General features: G+C 54.2%; 2 protein-coding genes across 8 annotated transcripts in view; both read left to right on the top strand.

The window, feature by feature from the left end:
* SMG5 (SMG5 nonsense mediated mRNA decay factor) overlaps window positions 1-16,024 on the top strand; it is a 33,720-nt gene extending 17,696 nt beyond the window's left edge. For both annotated transcript variants that reach the window (XM_004026961.4, XM_019024411.3), the window contains 10 exons: window positions 1,674-1,849; window positions 3,870-3,945; window positions 4,652-4,827; window positions 6,115-6,273; window positions 11,738-11,797; window positions 12,168-12,327; window positions 12,742-12,832; window positions 13,769-13,843; window positions 14,251-14,389; window positions 14,577-16,024. In XM_004026961.4, coding sequence (XP_004027010.1) covers window positions 1,674-1,849; window positions 3,870-3,945; window positions 4,652-4,827; window positions 6,115-6,273; window positions 11,738-11,797; window positions 12,168-12,327; window positions 12,742-12,832; window positions 13,769-13,843; window positions 14,251-14,389; window positions 14,577-14,660 — 1,196 coding nt within the window. In that variant the 3' untranslated portion in view covers window positions 14,661-16,024. The remainder of the gene's footprint in view (window positions 1-1,673; window positions 1,850-3,869; window positions 3,946-4,651; window positions 4,828-6,114; window positions 6,274-11,737; window positions 11,798-12,167; window positions 12,328-12,741; window positions 12,833-13,768; window positions 13,844-14,250; window positions 14,390-14,576) is intronic.
* A 1,175-nt stretch (window positions 16,025-17,199) lies between these two features.
* PAQR6 (progestin and adipoQ receptor family member 6) lies at window positions 17,200-21,830 on the top strand. 6 transcript variants are annotated; one of them, XM_019024296.3, is made up of 8 exons: window positions 17,200-17,289; window positions 18,492-18,567; window positions 18,998-19,125; window positions 19,261-19,466; window positions 19,587-19,713; window positions 20,007-20,103; window positions 20,334-20,555; window positions 20,842-21,830. In XM_019024296.3, the coding sequence occupies exons 2-8, from the start codon at window positions 18,517-18,519 to the stop codon at window positions 21,382-21,384; spliced, it is 1,374 nt and encodes a 457-aa protein (XP_018879841.1). In that variant the 5' UTR covers window positions 17,200-17,289; window positions 18,492-18,516; the 3' UTR covers window positions 21,385-21,830. The 6 variants fall into 6 exon arrangements, with proteins under 6 accessions (XP_018879841.1, XP_004027008.1, XP_055217889.1 ...); XM_004026959.4 differs by having other exon boundaries at window positions 20,334-20,484; XM_019024303.3 differs by lacking the exon at window positions 18,492-18,567 and having other exon boundaries at window positions 17,202-17,289.
* The last annotated feature ends 63 nt before the right edge of the window (window positions 21,831-21,893 follow it).

The following is a 21,893-nucleotide window of genomic DNA, read 5'->3' on the forward strand; positions in this document are numbered from 1 at the left end:
TATCGCCCAGACTGGAGTGCAGTGGCGGCATCTTGGCTCACTGCAACCACTGCTTCCCAGGCTCAAACGATTCTCTTACCTCAGCCTTCTGAGTAGCTGGGATGACAGGCATGCACTACCATGCCCGGCGTGTGTGTGTGTGTGTGTGTGTGTGTGTGAGAGACAGGCAATGCACTACCATGCCCGGCGTGTGTGTGTGTGTGTGTGTGTGTGTGTGTGTGTTTTTGAGACAGAGTCTCACTCTGTTGCCCAGGCTGGAGGGCAGTGGCATGATCTCGGCTCACTGCAGCCTCTGCCTCCCAGGTTGAAGTGATTCTTCTGCCTCAGCCTCCCAAGTAGCTGGGACTAGAGGCGCGCACCACCATGCCCGGCTAATTTTTGTATTTTTAGTAGAGACGGGGTTTCGCCATGTTGGCCAGGCTGGTCTCAGACTCCTGACCTTAGGTGATCTTCCTACTTTGGCCTCCCAAAGTGCTGGGATTACAGGTGTGAGCCGCCACGCCCAGCGCCTCCAAACTTTTATACATAGTGTTTTGTCTGTCTGGCAAGTGCTTTTCTTCCCTTGCTCCCAGCCTGTCACTTAGCTAATTCTTACTTGCCCCCCCTAGATTTTAGCTTAAAAGTCATTTGGTCTGGGACTCCTTCAAGGGTATGTTAGATTTGCTTCTTGTGGCCTCCTGCACCTCTGCAGCCTCCAGTCCTTTTCCACTCTATTGAGGTTGACTGTTGATTTGTCTGTCTCCCCAGTTAGAGTCTGAACTGCTTGAGGGCAGGACAGAATATATCTTACTTATTGCTGTATCCCTAGTACCTAAGACAGTGTCTGGCACATGGATGGGACTTAAGAACTATCAAATGACTGAGTGAATGACAGAAATGAGGGATGCTCAGAGATGTGAAGGGACCTGTCCAGTGTTCTCACTTGCAAAGTAGAAGAGCTACGAATTAAAAGTAACTCTTTTTTTTTTTTTTTTTTTTGAGATGGAGTCTCGCTCTGTTGCCCAGGTTGGAGTGCAGTGGCGCAATCTCGGCTCACTGCAACCTCCACCTCCCGGGTTCAAGCAATTCTCCTGCCTCAGCCTCCTGAGTAGCTGAGATTACAGGCATGCACCACCACACCCAGCTAATTTTTGTATTTTTAGTAGAGACAGGGTTTCACCATGTTGGCCAGGCTGGTCTTGAACTCCTAACCTTGTGATCCGCCCACCTTGGCCTCCCAAAGTGCAGGGATTACAGGCGTGAGCCACCACGCCCGGCCTGAAAGTAGCTCTTTTAAAACCATACCCCTTGCTTTTCTCCCTCCCTTATAGCTCCCCTCTAACTGTCTGCCCTGCCTTCCAGCACAGAGTAGGCGTTTCATAAATCCTAGTTGAATGAATAGCTGTAGATCAACGTCACAAATTTCTTGAGTATAAGAATCATATTTAAAAGGCACCATATTTAAAAAGCAACCTTGGTAAAATGAATTTGATGAGATTAAAAAACAACAACAGTTAGTGGGCCTGGAAAAATTGAACAAGGGCCTGTAAGTGGTTCCCCAGATTTTTCATATCCAAATTCATCAGAAGGGCCCAGGCCAGGTGGAAGCATGCTCCCTGCACAGAGCTGAGGCCTGTTGCCAAGTGTCAGTTGTTTATCCCAGTTTTTTTCTCTTCCATTCACCCACCCCCCAGCCTCTGAGGAGGGCTCTGAGTCAGAGGGGAGTGAGTCCAGTGGACGCTCCTGTCGGAATGAGCGCAGCATCCAGGAGAAGCTTCAGGTCCTGATGGCCGAAGGTCTGCTTCCTGCCGTGAAAGTCTTCCTGGACTGGCTTCGGACCAACCCCGACTTCATCATCGTGTGTGCGCAGGTGTGTCAGTCCACTCCATTGCCCCTGTCAGGTCCCAGGGTCTTGGAGGAGGGGATGAGCCAGAATGGGGCCTGAGGATCCCCCCGATGGCCAAGGCAAGAATTATTGCCAAGCAATTAATCACCTATCTGTACTGGGCCCTTATGCTCTGACAGGGAAGGATTAGGCATGATCTTGGCCCTCACGAAACCTGTGGCCAGGGAACAATTAGCGAGCTGCTTATTTTGCTTTGTATCCCCAGTGCTGGGCATAATGCCTGCCATTATGAGTAATGCCAGTAGAGGTATGTGTTCAAGGACCAAAGTTGATAAATACCAAAGAATCCAGAGAAGGGAGAGAACATTGAGTAGAGGATAGTGACAGAAGAGATGGGAACTTCTGACAAGAGTTGTGAAGATATACTAGGCAGGGGAAATAGCTTAAGGAGAGTCACACAGGACCGAGCTCCTGTCAAGCCGGCTGTCATGGAGGCTGGGTGGGGCCATGGTAGCTTTCCCTTCCTTCTCAGGTTCAGAGTGTCAGCCTTGAACTTCTAATTCCCAGAGGCATTTATTCAATGTTTTCTTCTAGGGGCATACCTGCCCTGCTGTGGAAGACTTTCTTCCCTGTGGGTCGCCCCAGTCCCTAGATGAGACGGTTTGGGTGAGGGCCAGGTGCACCCTTGGGTGTGTGCTTATGTCTGATGACAGTTAGTTACTCAGTCATTAGTCATTGAGGGAGGTGTGGTAAAGATGGAGATGCTGGGTCACATCCCCAGAGAGGTGTTCCAGTATGGGCACATGGGAGGGCTGGAAGGATAGGTTACTGCTAGACGTAGAGAAGCCACGTCCTTTAACACCCTGGCTTTTCCCACTGCCAAGATCCAGAAAGTCCTTGTGGTTTCGCTGCTTTCTCCTTTTTTTTTTTTTTTTTTTTCTGAGATGGAGTCTGGCTCTTGCACAGGCTGGAGTGCAGTGGCACGATGTCGGCTCACTGCAAGCTCCGCCTCCTAGGTTCATACCATTCTCCCACCTCAGCCTCCCGAGTAGCTGGGACTACAGGCGCCACCACGCCCAGCTAATTTTTTGTATTTTTAGTAGAGATGGCGTTTCACCATGTTAGCCAGGATGGTCTTGATTTGCCTGCCTCAGCCTCCCAAAGTGCTGGGATTACAGGCGTGAGCCACCACGCCCGGCCTGCTTTCTTCTTTCATGAAGCATTCAGCTGGTGAAAAAGCTCAGCCAGGCTGGTCTCAAACTCTTGACCTCAAGTGATCTGCCTGCCTCAGCCTCCCAAAGTGCTGAGATTACAGGCATGAGCCACTGCGCCCAGTCCGAATGTGGCTTTTTTTGTTTTGTTTTGTTTTGAAACAAGGTCTCACTGTTGCCCAGGCTGCAGTGCAGTGGCGTACCTCAGCTCCACTGCAGCCTCGACCTCCTGGGCTCAAGCAATCCTCCCAACTGAGCCTCCCCAGTAGCTGGGGCTACAAGCGCATGCCCCCACGCCTGGCTATTTTTTTTCTTTTTTTTTTTTCTTTCTTTTTTTTTTTTTTTTTTTGAGAAGGAGTTTCATTCTCGTTGCCCAGGCTGGAGTGCAATGGCACAGTCTCAGCTCACTGCAGCCTCCGCCTCCTGGGTTCAAGCGATTCTCCTGCCTCAGCCTCCCGAGTAGCTGGGATTATAGGCACCTGCCACCATGCCAGGCTAATTTTTTTTTGTATTTTTAGTAGAGATGGGGTTTCACCATGTTGGCCAAGCTGGTCTCCAACTCCTGACCTCAGGTGATCTGCCTACCTTGACCTTCCAAAGTGCTGGGATTATAGGCATGAACCACCGTGCCCAGCCAGCCCAGCTAATTTTTGTGTTTTTTGTAGAGACAAGGTTTTGCCTTGTTGTCCAGGCTTCTTTTGTTAATTTTAAAATCAAACCCCCACAGGCCTCTGAACATAGGCCAGATCCCTCAGGGTGGTGCTTTCCTTGCTCACTGCTGTTCTCCACCACTGTCTCTAGCTGAAGGTCTCCTCTCCCTTCTCTCTCCCCAGAGCTCTCAAAGTCTGTGGAACCGCCTGTCTGTGTTGCTGAATCTGTTGCCTGCTGCTGGCGAACTCCAGGAGTCTGGTGAGTGGGTCCCTGGCACTACCCTCCTTTCTTTTCTCTCTCATTGGCCCCACTAAGCCCATCTCCCCTCCCCATAACCCAGCCCTTGGGGTAAGGAGGTTAATGGGATTCACTGCCAGCCTCCCTAGCACACAGCAGTCATTGTGTGGTCTAGGCCTCTCCGGTTTCCCACCACAACACTGCTGTACTGTGGGCAGGTGGCCTGGTCAGCAAGGGAGTGTGCTCCCTGGGGAATGCAAGGGCAGAGTGAGAGGGCCCTGGGAGCCAGACCTAGCTGCTGCTGTTGCACTGATGCCTGTGGTCATTGAGAATTGACTTTGACCTACCAAGTTTGTTTGTCTGGCTCATCTCCTACCACCTTCCAGCTGGAAAACTCCACCTGCTCCTACCTCCTAAGACTTGCCAAGGGCTATTCATTCATCCTGAGCGCCTCCTCTCATTTCCATCCCAATGTAATTGTCCCTGCTGTCAGGAAGCCTTCCTGACCTGAGCCATCCTTGTTCTTCCTGAGCCCCTCTGCTCTGCCTGACTGGCTCTTACATGTCCATCTCTCTTTACTTCACTCCCTCCATCTCTCTGCACTGTCCTAGGGTATGTCCTGTCTCATCATCTCATCAGCCTGATAATTCCCAAAGGGAAGGGTTATGTCTCTCTGACTGGGAGTTCCCACAGGACAGATGGTCTTATGTGTCCTTCTTCTGCCCAGGCCTGGCCTTGTGTCCTGAGGTCCAAGATCTTCTTGAAGGTTGTGAACTGCCTGACCTCCCCTCTAGCCTTCTGCTCCCGGAGGACATGGCTCTTCGTAACCTGCCCCCGCTCCGAGCTGCCCACAGACGCTTTAACTTTGACACGGATCGGCCCCTGCTCAGCACCTTAGAGGAGGTAAGGATAGCATTTCTTATGCCACAGCTCTGTTTGTCAGTCACAAACAGCAGCAAATGGGTTCAGATCTGGGGAGGGAGGGGGCAGGATGCCCTCTTCCACCCAGACAGGGACAGTGTCCTTGGGGCTACAGGCTGTGCTTCCTTCTTCATTCAGTGAGCCATTTTAGCTTTTTTCCTGCCTTGGCAGTCCTTCTAAAGGTCTGCCATTGGTAGTTTCTACTATTGTAGAACAACCACCCCCTTCCTTTCTCTGCCTTCTGTAAAGGGCAGAACAAATAGTTATTAGGGCTTCGAAATTCTTTATCAGTCTCTTTTCTAACTCTGGGCCCAGCCTGCTCCGAGCTAAACATCAAACAATCATAGAAAGTTAGAACTGGAAGGGAATGTGCTGCCCCCTTAGTCCAGCAGCTTTCACCCTTAAATCTCCATCACCACATGGGCCATTTGGGGGCAGCAGAGGGAAGTCAAGCAGACAGGCCACCCAGTCCTGACATACATAAACCACCTGGCTGCTCCCTCCAACCAGAGCTGCTTGGCTCTGTTTTATATTTTAGAGTTCTAGATAAGATTTTTATTTGAGAGGGAAGAAGGGTTTTACTGACCACAAAAATAAGTTGGGGCCAGGTGCAATGGCTCACCTTTGTAATCCCAGCACTTGGTGGGGGGCCAAGGCAGGTGGATTGCTTGAGCTCAGGAGTTTAAGAACAGCCTGGGCAATATGGCAGGACCCCATTTCTATCAAAAAATACAAAAATTAGCTGGGCATGGTGGTGCGTACCTGTAGTCCCAGCTGCTTGGGGGCCGAGGCAGGAGGATGACCTCAGCCCAGGAGGTAGAGGCTGCAGTGAGCTGTAATCACACCACTGCACTCCAGACTGGGTAACAAAGCGAGATTCTGTCTCAAAAAAATAATAAATTGGAAAATGTGATCTAGTTTGGTCCCCTGGAGCATATGAGAAGCATTAGGAGAGAGATGGTATTAGAACCCAGGTCTCCTCACTTCCAGCCCAGTGTCCTTTGCTCTTGTTTCTTAGCCCAAGTCCTGGTTTTCTGGTCCTCCTAGGAGTTTTCTTGCTGTACCTACTCGTTTTCTGGCAGTTAGAGGCTCTGGGCCTTAGTGTTTCTCCTTCCCACCCCATAGACCACAAATCTTCCCCTGGAGCCCTTGTTGCTGAGGTGGCTGGGCCAGCAGGGAGGTGGGAGGGTGGGAGTGGAGGGTCCTGGAGGGCAGGGTGGGTCTAGAGGGCCCTGCTCAGCAGCGCTGGGCTCCTGTATCTCCCCACAGTCAGTGGTGCGCATCTGCTGCATCCGCAGCTTTGGTCATTTCATCGCCCGCCTGCAAGGCAGCATCCTGCAGTTCAACCCAGAGGTTGGCATCTTCGTCAGCATTGCCCAGTCTGAGCAGGAGAGCCTGCTGCAGCAGGCCCAGGCACAGTTCCGAATGGTGAGTCAGGCCTTCCCCTCCCCGTCAGCTCTGCTCCCATTGGGCTCACTGAGAAACCAGGGCAAGAGGCTCAGACCCTCTGGCGGTCTCCATCTGAAGGACATAGTAAGATGCCTAGGGAGAGGGGAGGGGAGGCTGGGAGGGAGGCCTGGGAAGGACTAAGGGATGGGACTGATAGACAGGGACTGAGGGGGGGCTTTTTTTTTTTATGAGATGGAGTCTCGCCCTGTTGCCAGGCTGGAGTGAAGTGACGTGATCTCAGCTCACTGCAACCTCCGGCTCCCAGGTTCAAGTGATTCTCCTGCCTCAGCCTCCTGAGTAGCTGGGACTACAGGCGCACGCCATCACGCCCAGCTAATTTTTGTATTTTTAGTAGAGACAGGGTTTCACCATGTAAGCCAGGGTGGTCTCGATCTCTTGACATTGTGATCCACCTGCCTTGGCCTCCCAAAGTACTGGGTTTACAGGCGTGAGCCACCACGCCTGGCCTGAGAGGGGCTTTGAGCAGAGGCTGCCTAGCTCAAGACCTGTACCCAGACTGACCTGGGGTTGAGGCCATCTCTTTCACCTCTTAGTCTATGAATTGAGCAAGTCACTTAAACCTCACCATGCCAGTTTCCTTGTCAGTTATGTGGGAACAAACAGAATCCACTTCATGGAGTTTTTTGAAGATGGAATGATAGTGGGTATGAGGTGCCTTGCACATTGTCTTATGGCACATGTGTGTGCTTAGCAAATGCTCCCTCTGTTCCCTTTCATTCAAGAGGGATAAAGACTGAGGAATAGAAGGGAGCGGAGGGCTCCTGATATAAGGGGCCATGAAGGAACCTTCCCATCCTAGACATGGTCCCATCCCACAGGGGCCCCAAAGGGTGGAAAGTGGCCTGTGTTACCTCTTTTCCATCCAGTAATTCATTCCACGAATATTTATCGAGAGTCCATTTTGTGCCAGACATGACAGTATTCTAGGCACTGGGGTTATAGCAGTGAACAAGACAGTCCTTTCTCTTGTGGGCAACAATCTGGTTTTCACAGTGGGGCGTGCACAGCCTTGGGCATGTTTCCCAACACACCACCCTGAGCTAAGTGGCACCAGAACATTTGGGGTGTTAGTGTCTGGCACAGGAAGTATGATGTGTCTCAGCAACCCCTCAGGGTTTCTTCTTCATCTCAAGCCAATCCCCTCCTCCACATTCTTCCTTTGCACCTGTCCCAGGGCCAGTAGCTTCCACACCCTGTCTGAGTGCCATTTCTTGTGGGCATTCTGCTTGGCTGGAAAGGGGCAAAAGCTCCCCAGAAACTCCCTTCCTTACTCTCTGAAAAACAAGCACATTTTGTTAAAAACAAACCTTTGTGTTAAGGCTTTTATTGCTAGTCCATAGGGGAAGACATGGCGGGGGGGGGGTTACAAAAATAATTATGGGGAAGTTAGACAGCTTCAAAAAATGTTAGGAGTTTTTGCAGGCATTTCCTCTAGCCCAAAGCTCTTGAAGACACTCTTCCTGTTGGGGGATAGGGAGTACCTGCAAGCCCTTCTCATGTGGTGCTAGACTCCACATGCCAAGATAGACACAGGCCACGTTGCTTGTTGGGGCTGCCTCCTCCTCTGCTTGAGTCACAGGCTTCCACCCCGAAGGGCTTATCCCCAGCCCAGAGGAGTGTTGTCGTTGTCACATTTATCAAGAGTTTTCTCTGTGCACAGCCTGGTTTGCATGTGACATCTCAATTAACCCTTGCAGCAGCCCAGTGAGGTAGGTGCTCCATTTTATAGATAAGAAACAGTAGGCTGGGCTCTGTGGCTCACGCCTATAATCTCAGCGCTTTGGGAGGCCAAGGCAGGCGGATCACTTGAAGTCAGGAGTTCAAGACCAGCCTGGCCAACATGGTGAAACCTCGTCTCTACTAAAAATACAAAAAATAGCCGGGCATGGTGGCAGTTGCCTGTAGTCCCAGCTACTCGGGAGGCTAAGGCAGAAGAATCACTTGAACCTGGGAGGCAGAGGTTGCAGTGAGTCAAGATCGTGCCACTGCACTCCAGCCTGGGCGACAGAGCGAGACTCTGTCTCAAAAAGGAAAAGAAAAGAAAATGTAGAAAGACAAAGGAACATTCCCAAGATCAGAAAGTATAGTCGGTGGTAGAGCCAGGGCTCTGGAGTTGGACACACTATGGATTTCTTATCCTGGCTGTTTTCTGCTGCTTTAGAGACTTAGCTTCTCTGTAGGCTAAGTGGGCACTAGGAGTTGCGGGGGGTGTAGTACCTGCTGATGGGACTTCTGAAGGTAGGCTTTCCCTCTGAGGAACGCATAGGCCTACATCCGTTTGAAATGCTGGGTTGGTAATGTCAGAGCCTCATATTAGCACAGCTCCATCTTCTTGGGTCCAGGCGGATCTCACTCACCTACACTAGTTCTCTGGGGGAGCTTTTACACAAGTGCCCCCATCCCCCTCTCCTGAATATGGAGTTTCACAATTACCATTTTAGTCTAAAAGCAACTCATGGGCTTGATTTCTGCAGTGGGAAGAGGGAAAGTTTGTCTATGGTGCCTCCCTTGCTTACCAGTTTGCCCACAGGGCCTGTGAGAAAATGGCTGTTAGGTTGAGGCTGCAGTGAGCCAAGATCTTGCTGCTGCCCTCCAACCTGGGTGGCAGTGAAACCCTGCCTCAAAAAAAAAAAAAAAAGAGAAAGAGAAGATGGCTCTCACCTAGGCTCTGGCCTTCTGCTTCCATTCTTTCATTTGTTTACATTGTTTCTCAAGGGGACACTCTTGGCACCTTGGGCAGGACAATTCTTTGTTGTGCAGGACTCTGCAGGGGGTTGGGAGTGGATCTTGCAACTATAGATGTTATTCCTCTTTCCCTAGTCTTCCCACTAATGTCTGTTTTCTCTTTATAATCCAGTCCAGGACCCACAGTATGTTTGACTGTCAGGTATCCTTAGTCTCATGCAATCTCTGACAGTTCTCAGTTTTTCCTTTTCTTTCCTGATGTGACACTTTCAAAGAGTACTGGTCAGTTATTTCATAGTGTCCCTCAATTTGGGTTTGTGTGATGTTGTCTCATGATGAGAATGAGAATTTTTTTTTTTTTGAGACAGGGTCTTGCTCTGTTGACCCAGGCTGAAGTGCAGTGGCACGACCATAGCTCACTGCAGCCTTGAACTCCTGGGCTCAAGCGGTTGTCCTGCCTCAGCCTCCTGAGTAGCTAGGACTACAGGCATGCATCACCAAGCTTGACTAATTTTTAAAATAAAAAATATATACTTTTTTTTGTAGAAATGTGATCTTGCTATGTTGCTGGGGCTGGTCCCAAACTCCAGAACTCAAGCAGTCCTCCTACCTCGGCCTCCCATATTACTGGGATTACAGGCATGAGCTACTGTGCCTGGCCCCAAGATTAATATTTTATTTAATTTTAATTTTTATTTTTGTATTTTTATTTATTTTCTTTGAGACGGAGTTTTGCTCTTGTTGTGCAGACTGGACTGCAATGGTGCGATCTTGGCTCACCACAATCTCTGCCTCCCGGGTTCCAGCGATTCTCCTGCCTCAGCCTCCCGAGTAGCTGGGATTACAGGTTCTCGCCACCACGACTGGCTAATTTTTATATTTTTAGTAGAGACAGGGTTTCACCATGTTGCTCAGGCTGGTCTTGAACTCCTGACCTCGTGATCTACCCGCCTCAGCCTCCCAAAGTGCTGGGATTACAGGCATGAGCCACTGTGCCTGGCCCCAGTTTTTGTATTTTTAGTAGAGGCAGGGTTTCACCATGTTGGCCAGGCTGGTCTCGAACTCCTGACCTCGGTCTCCCAAAATGCTGGGATTACAGGCGTGAACCACTGTGCCTGGCCCCAAGATTAATATTTTATTTTATTTATTTATTTTGAGACGGAGTCTTGCTCTGTCACCCAGGCTGTAGTACAGTGGCTCTATCTCGGCTCACTGCAACCTTTGCCGTCCAGGTTCAAGCAATTTTCCCTGCCTCAGCCTCCCAAGTAGCTGGGATTATAGGTGCCCGTGACCACACCCAGCTAATTTTTGTATTTTTAGTAGAGATGGGGTTTTGCCATGTTGGCCAGGCTGCTCCCGAACTCCTGACCTTAGGTGATCCGCCTGCCTTAGCCTCCCAAAGTGCTGGGATTACAGATATGAGCCACCGCGCCTGGCCAAGATTAATATTTTAAAGCACCACTTCGATGATGCCACTTTGGTCATCAAAGAGTCTTCAGTGGGCTAGGCGCTGTGGCTCGCACCAGTAATCCCAGCACTTTGGGAGGCCAAGGCAGGCAGATTGCTTGAGCCTCAGGAGTTTGAGACCAGACTGGGCAATATGGTGAAACCCAGTCTCTACAAAAAATACCAAAATTAGCCAGGCATGGTGGCATGTGCCTGTAGTCCCAGCTAGTTGGGGGGCTGAGGCAGGAGGATCATTTGAGCCCGGGAGGCAGAGGTTGCAGTGAATGGGAATTGTGGCACTGCACTCCAGCCTGAGTGACATAGTGAGACCCTGTCTCAAAAAAAAAAGAAAAACATAATAAAAAGAGTCTTCAGTGGCTCCCCATATCTTACAGGATAAAGTCCCCATCCTTAGCCTCATCTTTTAGACCATACTAAGGAATTTGGTCTTTACCCATAATACAGAGGAAGGGCATCAGAAGACTTTTAAGCAGGGCTATAATGGGCATCAGATGGTTTTTAAAAGATTGCCTTGGTTGTAGGTGGAGAAAAGGGATTGAATTAGAGGCAGAGACCAGTATGGTGGTTGTTACAGTAGTCAAGGAGAGGTGTTGGCTTAGACTAGGGTTTCACAGTGGAGGTGGAAGGATTTGCATGCTGTTTAGGGGGGACAATTGACAGGACAGGGAACCTGATAACTTCTGGGGCTGAGAGAGAGGGAAGATTCAAAGCCAACCCTGAGCTTTCTGACTTGGGCAGACTGGTTTATTTACTAGGCTAGGGAACACTAGAGAAAGAGACGCAGGTTCTGAGGAGCAGATGGGGCTGCTGAGTAGGCAGTTGTATGTGTGGGTCTGGAGCTCAGGATGGTCAGGCCTGGGCTGAATCTGCAGATTTGGAAGATTTTGGCAAGTGGATGGGGGTAGAAGGTGAGGAGGTGCATGGGTAGGATCTCCTGGGAGGGGAGACCAGATTGAGAAGAGCAGAGATTGAATCCTGAGGCACAGCCAGGTGATGTCCTGCATGGTGACGGCACATGGCTGTCTGCTTCCCCTCCCCTGCAGGGCCTGGAACATCATGACCTGCATCGGGTTGGTAATGGAAGTTGTTCAGAGTGCAGTGGAAGAATATTTTTTCTTCCATGCCTCTCCTCCCCACATTCAGCAGCAGTGCTAGAGAGTGACTTTGCATGAGGTCACACTGAGACCCCAGGAAACCCTCTTGGTCTTCCTGATCACTGGAGAAGGGAAAATACACCCCAACTCCTTACAGCTCATTTTTTCCCTCATAGGCACAGGAGGAAGCTCGTCGGAACAGGCTCATGAGAGACATGGCTCAGCTACGACTTCAGGTAGGAAATCAGGACCCAAGTGCTTCTTCTGCACTTGGTAGAGCTTTTGTGTCAACCCTACTGGCAGGTCTCCCCCTTCCGCTGTAGTCCCCCTGCTCTGTTGCCTCTGTGTCCCTCCACCTCTCCCAGATGACCCTCCTTACTACTCACTCTTCACTCAGCCATTTGCCTCCTTTCTGCCTTCACTTCTGTCTCTCCCTCTTTAACTCTTATTTCTGTTAACTTTTCCCCCAAAGCCATTGGTAGAGAGGGTCCTCTGATCCCCTTAACAACAGGAGGAGCCCCATAGAGCCACCCTGAGCACCACTCTTCCCCCGGCCCGGCTGCAGGGGTCCCCCACAGCTGTACCCACCTTGCCCTCTCTCACCAGCTCGAAGTGTCTCAGCTGGAGGGCAGCCTGCAGCAGCCCAAGGCCCAGTCAGCCATGTCTCCCTACCTCGTCCCTGACACCCAGGCCCTCTGCCACCATCTTCCTGTCATCCGCCAACTGGCCACCAGTGGCCGCTTCATTGTCATCATCCCAAGGACAGGTAAGTACATTGGAGAGGTAAGGAAACAGAGTATGACTAAAAGAGATTCTGGGCTTGGGATTAAGAGACCTTATTTGGGGCCCAGTTTATATGCAGTAACCTTGGTCAAGTCTTACTACCTTTGTGAACCCGTCACTTCATCTGTGAAATGGACATAATCCCTATTCTGCCTTACAAGACAGTTGGGAGAAACAGAAAATGTAAGTGAATGTAATGTGAAAGCACTTGGTAAATTGCCAAGTATATTGCTGGCAGAAAGTCATGTTTTCAGAGAACTTTGGGAGCCCCCTAGGGAGCCAGGGTCCCTTCTCTGCCTGAAGAGTGTACTGAGGTGAGCTCAGATACTTCCTCCAGGGCCCCTTGTCACAGCAGTCTGAGCTTATCTGTTTTGTCTTTCCCTACCTTGCCCACCAGTGATCGATGGCCTGGATTTGCTGAAGAAGGAACACCCAGGGGCCCGGGATGGGATTCGGTACCTGGAGGCAGAGTTTAAAAAAGGAAACAGGTGAGTGCGGCCTGGCTGGACCTGTGCTGAGCCCTGGGTCTGTCTTTTGGACAACACATGCTTATGAAAGCCCCTTGCTCCCTATAGGTAAGACACATACATACCCGTCTCTACTCACAGTTAGCTCACTTCCTGGGCAGTGATACCAGAGATAATTAGAAGTCAAGGTTGTAGCTGCTGAAATAGAGGGTGACCAAAGGGGTCAGGAGCCCTGTGGGGAGCACTGAGCTGCTGTCCTTCCTCTGGGGCAAGCCTGTGATCAGCACCCACTGGGGAGAAGGGAGCAGACCTCCCTCCCCCAACTTTAGACTGTGAACTCCTTTATAGGAATTTCTCCTGCTTTAGGGTTGGGACAGGTGATCAGGTTTCTCAGAGTGTGAGGGCCTTCATCCAGGCTGCCCAGGGGCTTCCCACCTCCCTGCTGAGCTGAGGGAGTGGTGAGACCGAAGCCAGCCAGGGAGGGGCAGCTGGCAGCATGTGCAGATGCTCAGCCGGTACAGGCCTGCCCTTCTGGCCTTTGGGGCTGGAGGAGGACTAGGCAGAGGGTGTAGGGAATAAGGAGAAAGCTTCCCTCTCCCTGCTAGCTGGCCCACCCCCTCCTCTGCATCTGCTCTGGCTGGCCAGGAAGCTGCACAAGGCCTGATTGTTCGGACCTTGTCTCCAGAAGCGCTGACTTGAAAAGCATCTGCTGCTTCTCCCCTCCCAGCTCCTCCCCTGAGAGGAACCAAATAATTGATGTTATCAGGAGGAAAAGTGAGCTGGGCCCAGCAGCCAGGAAGCCACTTAAGAATGGCTCCAAACAGAGCTGTGGTGGGAGAGACATGTTCCCCACCCCCGCCTGCAAAACCAGGCCCCCAGAGCCACAAAAGACTGCTTTATGTAAGGCACCCTGCCAGTCTCCTGCTCCTGACCTCCACTCGCACATCTCCTCTGCAGGTACATTCGCTGCCAGAAAGAGGTGGGAAAGAGCTTTGAGCGGCATAAGCTGAAGAGGCAGGATGCAGATGCCTGGTAACATTTTAGCCCTCACCCCTAGAACCTCAGGCCACCTGCCTTGCTCCTCCACGAGCATTCCTAGGGAGAACGGGTAGGGCTGGAGAACTCTGAGGCTCCACACGTAGCCTGCCAGGGCCCTCCTGCAGGCCTCACCTTGCGAGGAGTACGAAGTTGCCGCAGCACCTGAGCTTTTCCTCTGCAGATGGGTCAGCCTCTTTGGGCCTTGCGATGCTCAGGCTTGGTGTTTTCCCTCAGTGCACCTTTGCCTGCTCCCCATAGTGTCTCCAGGGCCAGCTTCCAGGGCCCACTGCTGCTCGCTGCCCTCCCAGCCCCCAGCTGCCCCTGTCCCCTGGAGATCCTGGTGTTTGGGCTGTGCTAATGCTGGGTCTTGGCCCATCTTCCCCTCTGCCCCCCATCCCCAGGACTCTCTATAAGATCCTAGACAGCTGCAAACAGCTGACTCTGGCCCAGGGGGCAGGTGAGGAGGATCCGAGTGGCATGGTGACCATCATCACAGGCCTTCCACTGGACAACCCCAGCGTGCTTTCAGGCCCCATGCAGGTGGGTCATGGGTGAGGTGGGGGGATGGTGTGGAATAGGGACGAGGCACCAGAGCAGACTCCATCCCCAGACCCTCCACATAGCTACCTTTTTTTCTCTTCCGTCACTCCTTCCCCAGCGCCTCAACGATTTGCTCTTCAATTCAGGAGGTCAGACCCTCTCCATCTTTCCTTCTCCCATTCCACAGGCAGCCCTGCAGGCCGCTGCCCATGCCAGTGTGGACATCAAGAATGTTCTGGACTTCTACAAGCAGTGGAAGGAAATTGGTTGATACTGACCCCCAGGCCCTGCAGTGGGGCTGACTCCAGATCTCTCCTGCCCTCCCTGGCAGCCAGGACCAGCACCTGTAGTCACCCCACCACACGCAGACTCATGCACGCACACAGGAGGGAGGCCTAGCTGCTCAGAGGCTGCAGGGAGGGCCCAGGAGCCGGCTGGGAGGGTGGGGTCCCTTTGTTGCCAAGACGTTAGGAAAGCGAGGAAAGTGCTTGGATTAGGAGAGTCTTGTGGGCCCCTGGCCAGCCTTCCTGCCTCAGCTCCCCTGCTGTCTCCAGGGGCAGGTGGTAGGCATGGGTACCTGCATTTCACTGGAGTGGGTTCTTGGATCTCTGAGGGGAAGGAATAGCAGAAGAGGCCCTTCTTCATCACCCAAGATGCAGGGTAGTTGGGGCCAGGAGTTTGGACCCTCTAGGTCTTGGGGGAAGAGCTGGGTAATACCTGGTGTCTGAGTGATTCTCTGCAGACCCTTCCCCTCCTCAAGGATCACCCATCCTCCTTTCAGCCCCCTTTATGGGGACCAGGCAGCTCTGGAGCCAGCCGCAGGGGCTGTTAGAGAAGCAAGGCCTGGAGTGGCCTGCACCGAGTAGCAGGGTCAGGGTTCGTGTGCTGCTCCTCCTGCTGCAGGGGCTGCACATCCCATTGCCCCACTTCTGCTTTGTGTCTCCCTCTGTCTAGCTTCCAGGGCAGGGAGCAGGCCCCACCTAGGGCTGCAGGCAGTCTGGCCTGTGCCAGCACGGTCTCCTGTGCCCACCAGCCCCACAGGTGCTGTGCTTTGTGCTCTTGGCTGCTGTGCTGGGACAGAATGGGATGCCAGGAAGAGAAGAAAGGGGGTGCAGTCCGAGGCCACCACCCCCCTTCCTATCTAAGGGAGGGCTGAAGACAAGGGGCCGGCATTCAGTGGGCAGCAGAAAGGAGAGGCCCCTTGAAGCTGCTCAGTCAGAGGCCCCCTCTCCCTCCTTTTGCCCTCCGCAGGACTGAAGACCTGAAGGGGCTGGCTTTTGGAGTGTTGAGGTGAATATGTGGGAGCAGAGATCATGAATAGCTCAGGGCAGTGAATGGCGCACCAAGAGCAGGGCTGTGTGTGGGAGGCTGCGGCCAGGATTGCCTCAGCTCCTCCCTCTCAGGCTGGGAGGATAGCACAGGCTAGGGGCTGGGGGTGTAGGGTCTCAGCTCTGCTGCCCCCACCCCAGTACTAGCCTAGCTTCCCAAGCTGTGGCTTAGAGGATAGTTGGCTTCCTGCCTCTCTCCTCTAAAATAGCAAGTCTGGGAAATCCTGGGGTGAGTGGAGTCACCCCACTCCCAGTTGCTGGCAGAGACTGAGACTAAAGCATCACTTAATAAACCCCCCAAGCCCAATCCCTGTCTCCTGGTGCCTGTCTGTACAGAAGTTTCATTGGGGGGTGGGACACTGAAGGTGGCATCCTGAAATGCATTTTGGAAAGGCTTCTTTGAAGTGGATGGAACAGAACAAGAAGCAGGCAATTTGAGTGAAAGCCCTGGAGATGGTTTGATAGGCACTGTCAAGTTCCTTGACTGTAAACTGAGGCGGTGCCTTTGCAGGGGTGATAGTGAAAATCTCCTGCCAGCAACATCGCTGCCTGGGGTTGGTTCGCTGTCACTAGCTGGGTCCTCTTCCTCAACGGGGTGGGGAGGTGAGCCTTGAAACCAGCCTCTGGCCAGACGCGGTGGCTCACGCCTGTAATCCCAGCACTGGGAGGCTGAGGCGGGCGGATCACAAGGTCAGATCGAGACCATCCTGGCTAACACGGTGAAACCCCATCTCTACTAAAAATACAAAAAAAAAATTAGCTGGGCGTGGTGGTGGGTGCCTGTAGTCCCAGCTACTCGTGAGGCTGAGGCAGGAGAATGGCGTGAACCCGGGAGGCGAAGCTTGCAGTGAGCTGATATCGCGCCACTGCACTCCAGCTTGGGTGACAGAGCGAGACTCCACCTTAAAAAAAAAAAAAAGGAAACCAGCCTCTGAGTCCTCAAGTGCCTGTCCTACATGGATTGGCATCTCAAATTGTATTCAGGGTGGGGAGGGGGAGGGGGAGGTGGTGAGCCTGGTGAATCCCCCATGATAGAACCAACATTTACCAAAGGCAGTTTGCTCTGAGCCCTACGCAGCACCAGGTGCTAAGAGGCAGCAAAGCATGGTGAGAGATGGCTTCTGAAATCTGTTCTGCATTTGGGGATTTGGGTTCCTCTGCCAGCCTAAGGCAGAGCTGTCCCCAACTGCTGGGAGAACCTGGAACGGGAACACTGCTCTGAGTCGCCGGGGGGACTCTACAGCACCGTGGCCACATCCTGCCTTGGGACCCTACCCTCTTCTAGCCAGTCAGCACAGGGAGTTTGGGTCGTGCTGGAGGAGCTGGCTGTGTGCAGGCAGCCGAGTGAGCTGCCTGCTAATGGGGCTGGGCCACCCCGTGCTGCTCCCTGGAGGCTGGACAAGGCTGGGATTGTTCCCTGGCTCCCCTTTGTCTCCCCACTCCCCGCCCAGGCCTGGCCCGCCTGCCTGGCCACTCTTCCTCCATCAGCCTGGCTGGCAGCAGCCTTGGACTCCGCCCGTGGAGCCCTGGGCCTGTTGACCCACCAGCTTAGGAGCACCCACCAAGCTCTGGGTAAGCAAGCTCACCTTCTGGGGCTCTTCTGGGAAAACAGAGGTAAAGCATCTTGCTCCAGCCGCCCCTCCCCCATTTCCATAGCAACTGCACACACTCCACTCCAGAGATCTCCAAACCCTACTACTAAGGGAAGGCACTGTGAGGGCAGCTAGACCCCAGCGTATTCCTCACTCCTCCCCCAGATAGATGGGCAGCACTCAGGGTAGGGGAGACCTCCCCCCACCATCCCACTTGTGGGAGCGAGCAAGGGATACCCTGGGAGGCCCTCATCCATCTTTGTTCTGCTGGGGTGCAGGGACTAGGGCCAGGTTTGCCTTTGCCCCGCAGGGTCTCCAGCACCCATCTCAGGGGCAGAGGCTGGGGGAGTGACTGCTGGTGCAAGCCCCAAAGTGCACGCGGCAAAAACATGGATGCAGAGCTGGTGGCAGGAAGAGGAGGGGCTAGGTTATAGAGTTGCTGCAAAGTTTTGGCCTGGGGAGGTGGGAGTGTCCTAGTCCTCCTCCTGGGGCAGCTCCGCCTGCCCAGCTGGCCCAGCCCCTCCAGTTGTGCCAAGGAATGTGCCGGGAGAGGCGGGCGGGGCAGCAGAGCCGCAGCCACCCGGAGGCAGTGCACAGGTCTGGGGCTGAGGGATACCTGGGCTCAGGAGGGGCAGGGACCCCAAAATTCTCCTGGGGGCACAAGTGTAGTCCTCAGAGAAAAGCCAGGCATCCCCCTACCTCCTTGTCCCACCTGATGGCATCTGGCTTCTCCAGAGATTCTGAGTGCCAAGAGTGTTCTGTGCTCAGTTCAGGCGCTGTGGGCGAAGCACATTCTGGTGGGAAAGGGAGTGGTACTCAGGCTGTCTCTTTGCTGGCCTCCAGGAGTCAGGATTCTTCCTGAGACAAAAACTGGGGCCTGCGGGGCTGGATCACTATTTGAGGCAGCCTCCTGGCTGGGAGGCTGAGCCTCTTTGCTGGGCTGAGGCCGCCAAGCCCCTCAGTGTGGGGACTGAATGCCCCAAGGAGAACAGGGGTTGGAGTTAAGTGGTGCAAGGGCTGGGGAAGGTGGACCAGCTTCCCCAGGCCTGAAGGAAGCAGCTCCAGGAGGGAGGGTGCCATCTGCCTCCCACACGCACAGCCCATCCTGCGGCTGAACCCAGGTGAAAGGGGCCTGTGGATGGGGGCAGATATCTGATCCCCTACCTCCCACTCTGTCTCCAGGTCAACGTGGAGGTACCAGGCCACCATGCTCAGTCTCAAGCTGCCCCAACTTCTTCAAGTCCACCAGGTCCCCCGGGTGAGGGGCTCCACCCACTGACCCACCAACCCCCATTCCCTAGAGGAGTGACTAGGGGCTGACGTTCTTCTCTTTTAGCTATTGGGGCAGCCCCTCCTGCAGGCGAACTCTTACCCTCCCATTCCAGTGTGAGACTCTTCCTCTGTTCTCTGAGGAACAAGCTTGTGGCCCTCCATCTGGAGTCCCCTTCCCCAGAACACCCTGTGTGCTGCGCTCCACCCCCATCCCACCCCAATCTGGCTCTTCGGTTTCCTGTCTGTTTTGTGGGTTGTGGGTACTGGGACCTGTGGTAAGATCAGATCAGATTTAGTTTGGCTTGGGGGCCACGTTGATCTCCAGCCCAGCCTCTTTGACCCTGCTTCCAGAGATCTCAAATGGAGGGAAAGGGTCCGGGCACAGTGACGCCCTTCCTCTCCCACCACTACCCTAGGTGTTCTGGGAAGATGGCATCATGTCTGGCTACCGCCGCCCCACCAGCTCGGCTTTGGACTGTGTCCTCAGCTCCTTCCAGATGACCAACGAGACGGTCAACATCTGGACTCACTTCCTGCCCACCTGGTGAGGGGAGGCGCTGCCCCAGGCCGCGGCCTTGAGCTCAGAGGGGGTACCCAGGCGGGCAGGGACCGTCCAGGCCCACGGGCTGCAGCGGCAGTCGCGGGGGTCCGCGGCGGCCTGAGCACGCGCCCGCCGCAGGTACTTCCTGTGGCGGCTCCTGGCGCTGGCGGGCGGCCCCGGCTTCCGTGCGGAGCCGTACCACTGGCCGCTGCTGGTCTTCCTGCTGCCCGCCTGCCTCTACCCCTTCGCGTCGTGCTGCGCGCACACCTTCAGCTCCATGTCGCCCCGCGCGCGCCACATCTGCTACTTCCTGGACTACGGCGCGCTCAGCCTCTACAGTCTGGGTGAGCCGGACAGGCGCGGGAGCGCGGGGTCTGGGCGTCCCGGAGCGGGGCGAGGGGTGGGACGCGGGACATAGGGGCGCGCCCCTCAGGCCTCAGCTGCACGCCCCCACCTCACCGCAGGCTGCGCCTTCCCCTATGCCGCCTACTCCATGCCGGCCTCCTGGCTGCACGGCCGCCTGCACCAGTTCTTTGTGCCTGCCGCCGCACTCAACTCCTTCCTGTGCACCGGCCTCTCCTGCTACTCCCGGTGGGTTCCCAGGCCCCTCCAGTGGGGACGGGGAAGGCGGAGGCACAGGAGAGGACACACCTCACTGCTCTCGAACAGCACTGGTGACATCGGGACCATGTACTGAGGACTTCCTCTGTCAGACCCTTTATCCCCACATACAGATGTGGTCCTTTACACAGGTCATATGCCCTAACGGTTTTCTTAGCTGCAGGCTGTGCTGATATTCCATCTTTGCCCAAGTCCTCTTGCCTTTCTCTGACCCCTACCCCAAGCACAGCGATGGTGACCGGCCTTTTCCTCCCGCCTCCCAGTTTCCTGGAGCTGGAAAGCCCTGGGCTCAGTAAGGTCCTCCGCACAGGAGCCTTCGCCTACCCATTCCTGTTCGACAACCTCCCACTCTTTTATCGGGTAAGGAGGCCTGGGGCCCCTGCCCAGACTCCTGCTTTCCTGTCCTGACCCTCAAGGTGCCCACTTCCAGCCCTGCCTCCTCAGTCCCTGCCTCAGCCCAACCGCCTCTCTTGGGGTCCAGCACCCCGCCTAGCTGTGCCCGCCCGCTCTGCATCCTCACCAGATCCCAGACACACCCCATGTTTCGGCTCCCGAGTCCCTCCCCAGCAGCCTTGGTTTTCCTTTGACAGCTCGGGCTGTGCTGGGGCAGGGGCCACAGCTGTGGACAGGAGGCCCTGAGCACCAGCCATGGCTACCACCTCTTCTGCGCGCTGCTCACTGGCTTCCTCTTCGCCTCCCACCTGCCCGAAAGGCTGGCACCAGGACGCTTTGATTACATCGGTGAGGGCACGCCTGGCCCGGCCTGGGAAGAGGCAGGGGCAGATGCCTTCCCAGAGCACAGAATGAACTGGGTAAATGGGTATTACAGCCCCAGGATGGAGGCAAATTATAGGAGGGACTTCCCTGTCTTCCTATAACGAGAGCATCACTGGAAGGGTCCTCCACCTGCCACTTCTCAGGTAGCAAAACTAGTAGCATGTGTGCTGGGGCCACATGCACAAATGCTCATTCATTCCTTTCAGTCACTCTGGGAGTCAGGGTTTCTTATTCTCAATTTATGGGGGAGTAGCAGGCCCAGAGGATGGGGTGACTTGCACTGGGAAAGGTGTGGCTCTGACCTGCCCATCCTCTCCACAGGCCACAGCCACCAGCTATTCCACATCTGTGCAGTGCTGGGCACCCACTTCCAGCTGGAGGCAGTGCTGGCTGATATGGGATCACGCAGAGCCTGGCTGGCCACACAGGAACCTGCCCTGGGCCTGGCAGGCACAGTGGCCACACTGGTCTTGGCTGCAGCCGGGAACCTACTCATTATTGCTGCTTTCACAGCCACCCTGCTTCGGGCCCCCAGTACATGCCCTCTGCTGCAGGGTGGCCCACTGGAGGGAGGTACCCAGGCCAAACAACAGTGAGGCCCCATCCCTGACCCTGTCCTGGAGGGGGCAGAGGCCAGGCCCCAGTGCTGATGAGGAGCCCAGATTTGGGCCTAATCAGGTGGGGATGCATCTCAGCCTGGAACCAACAGGGGCTGAGGAGAGAGGGCACAGGAGAGAGGGCAGAGAAGAGGAGGGGTGTCTAGGGGGACTGGCAGAGTGTGAGAGGGACCGTGAGGGGGCTCTTGATGGGAGTGGAAGAAGTGCTGAGGGTCTGAGAGGGGAGATGCATGCGTGTCCAGGCTGAAGATGCCCCTATACTCTGTCAAAGGTTGGGGTGGGGAGGTGTTGGGGTCCTTTCATCTGGCTCCGTTTCTGGTGCTTCTGGAAGTCTCTGCTCAGCACAGGGAAGAACTAACACGACTAACCTAGGCCTACCCTGAATTCTTCTTGCTAACCAGGCCGAGAGGCCACACACTTGCCCCCACATCCCCACAAACCAGGTAATGCCAGTTTGCCAGCAGCTATTTGCCTATAGAGATGAGTCTGTCCTGGTCATAACTGTGTGCTCAAGGTGTCCAGGCTTTTGGGGGTGGGCCTATCTGGGTGCATTATGGATGGTTTGGTGGATTGAGGTGCGGGGAGGAGGGTCCTAGGCTAGAGGGGGGATCCCTAGTTAGACTTTGGGAAGCCACCTTCAATGTTTTCTGGAACAAGGCAGGTACAAATAAAAAAATAAAACTTTGGAAAGCACTTTCTAGAACTGAAGAAGGTAAAACCTCCTCACCCCCATCCTCCTGACACCTCCCTCCCACA

This window comes from Gorilla gorilla, chromosome 1, assembly GCF_029281585.2.
Source record: "Gorilla gorilla gorilla isolate KB3781 chromosome 1, NHGRI_mGorGor1-v2.1_pri, whole genome shotgun sequence".
In the NCBI taxonomy this organism is placed as follows: Eukaryota; Metazoa; Chordata; class Mammalia; order Primates; family Hominidae; genus Gorilla; species Gorilla gorilla.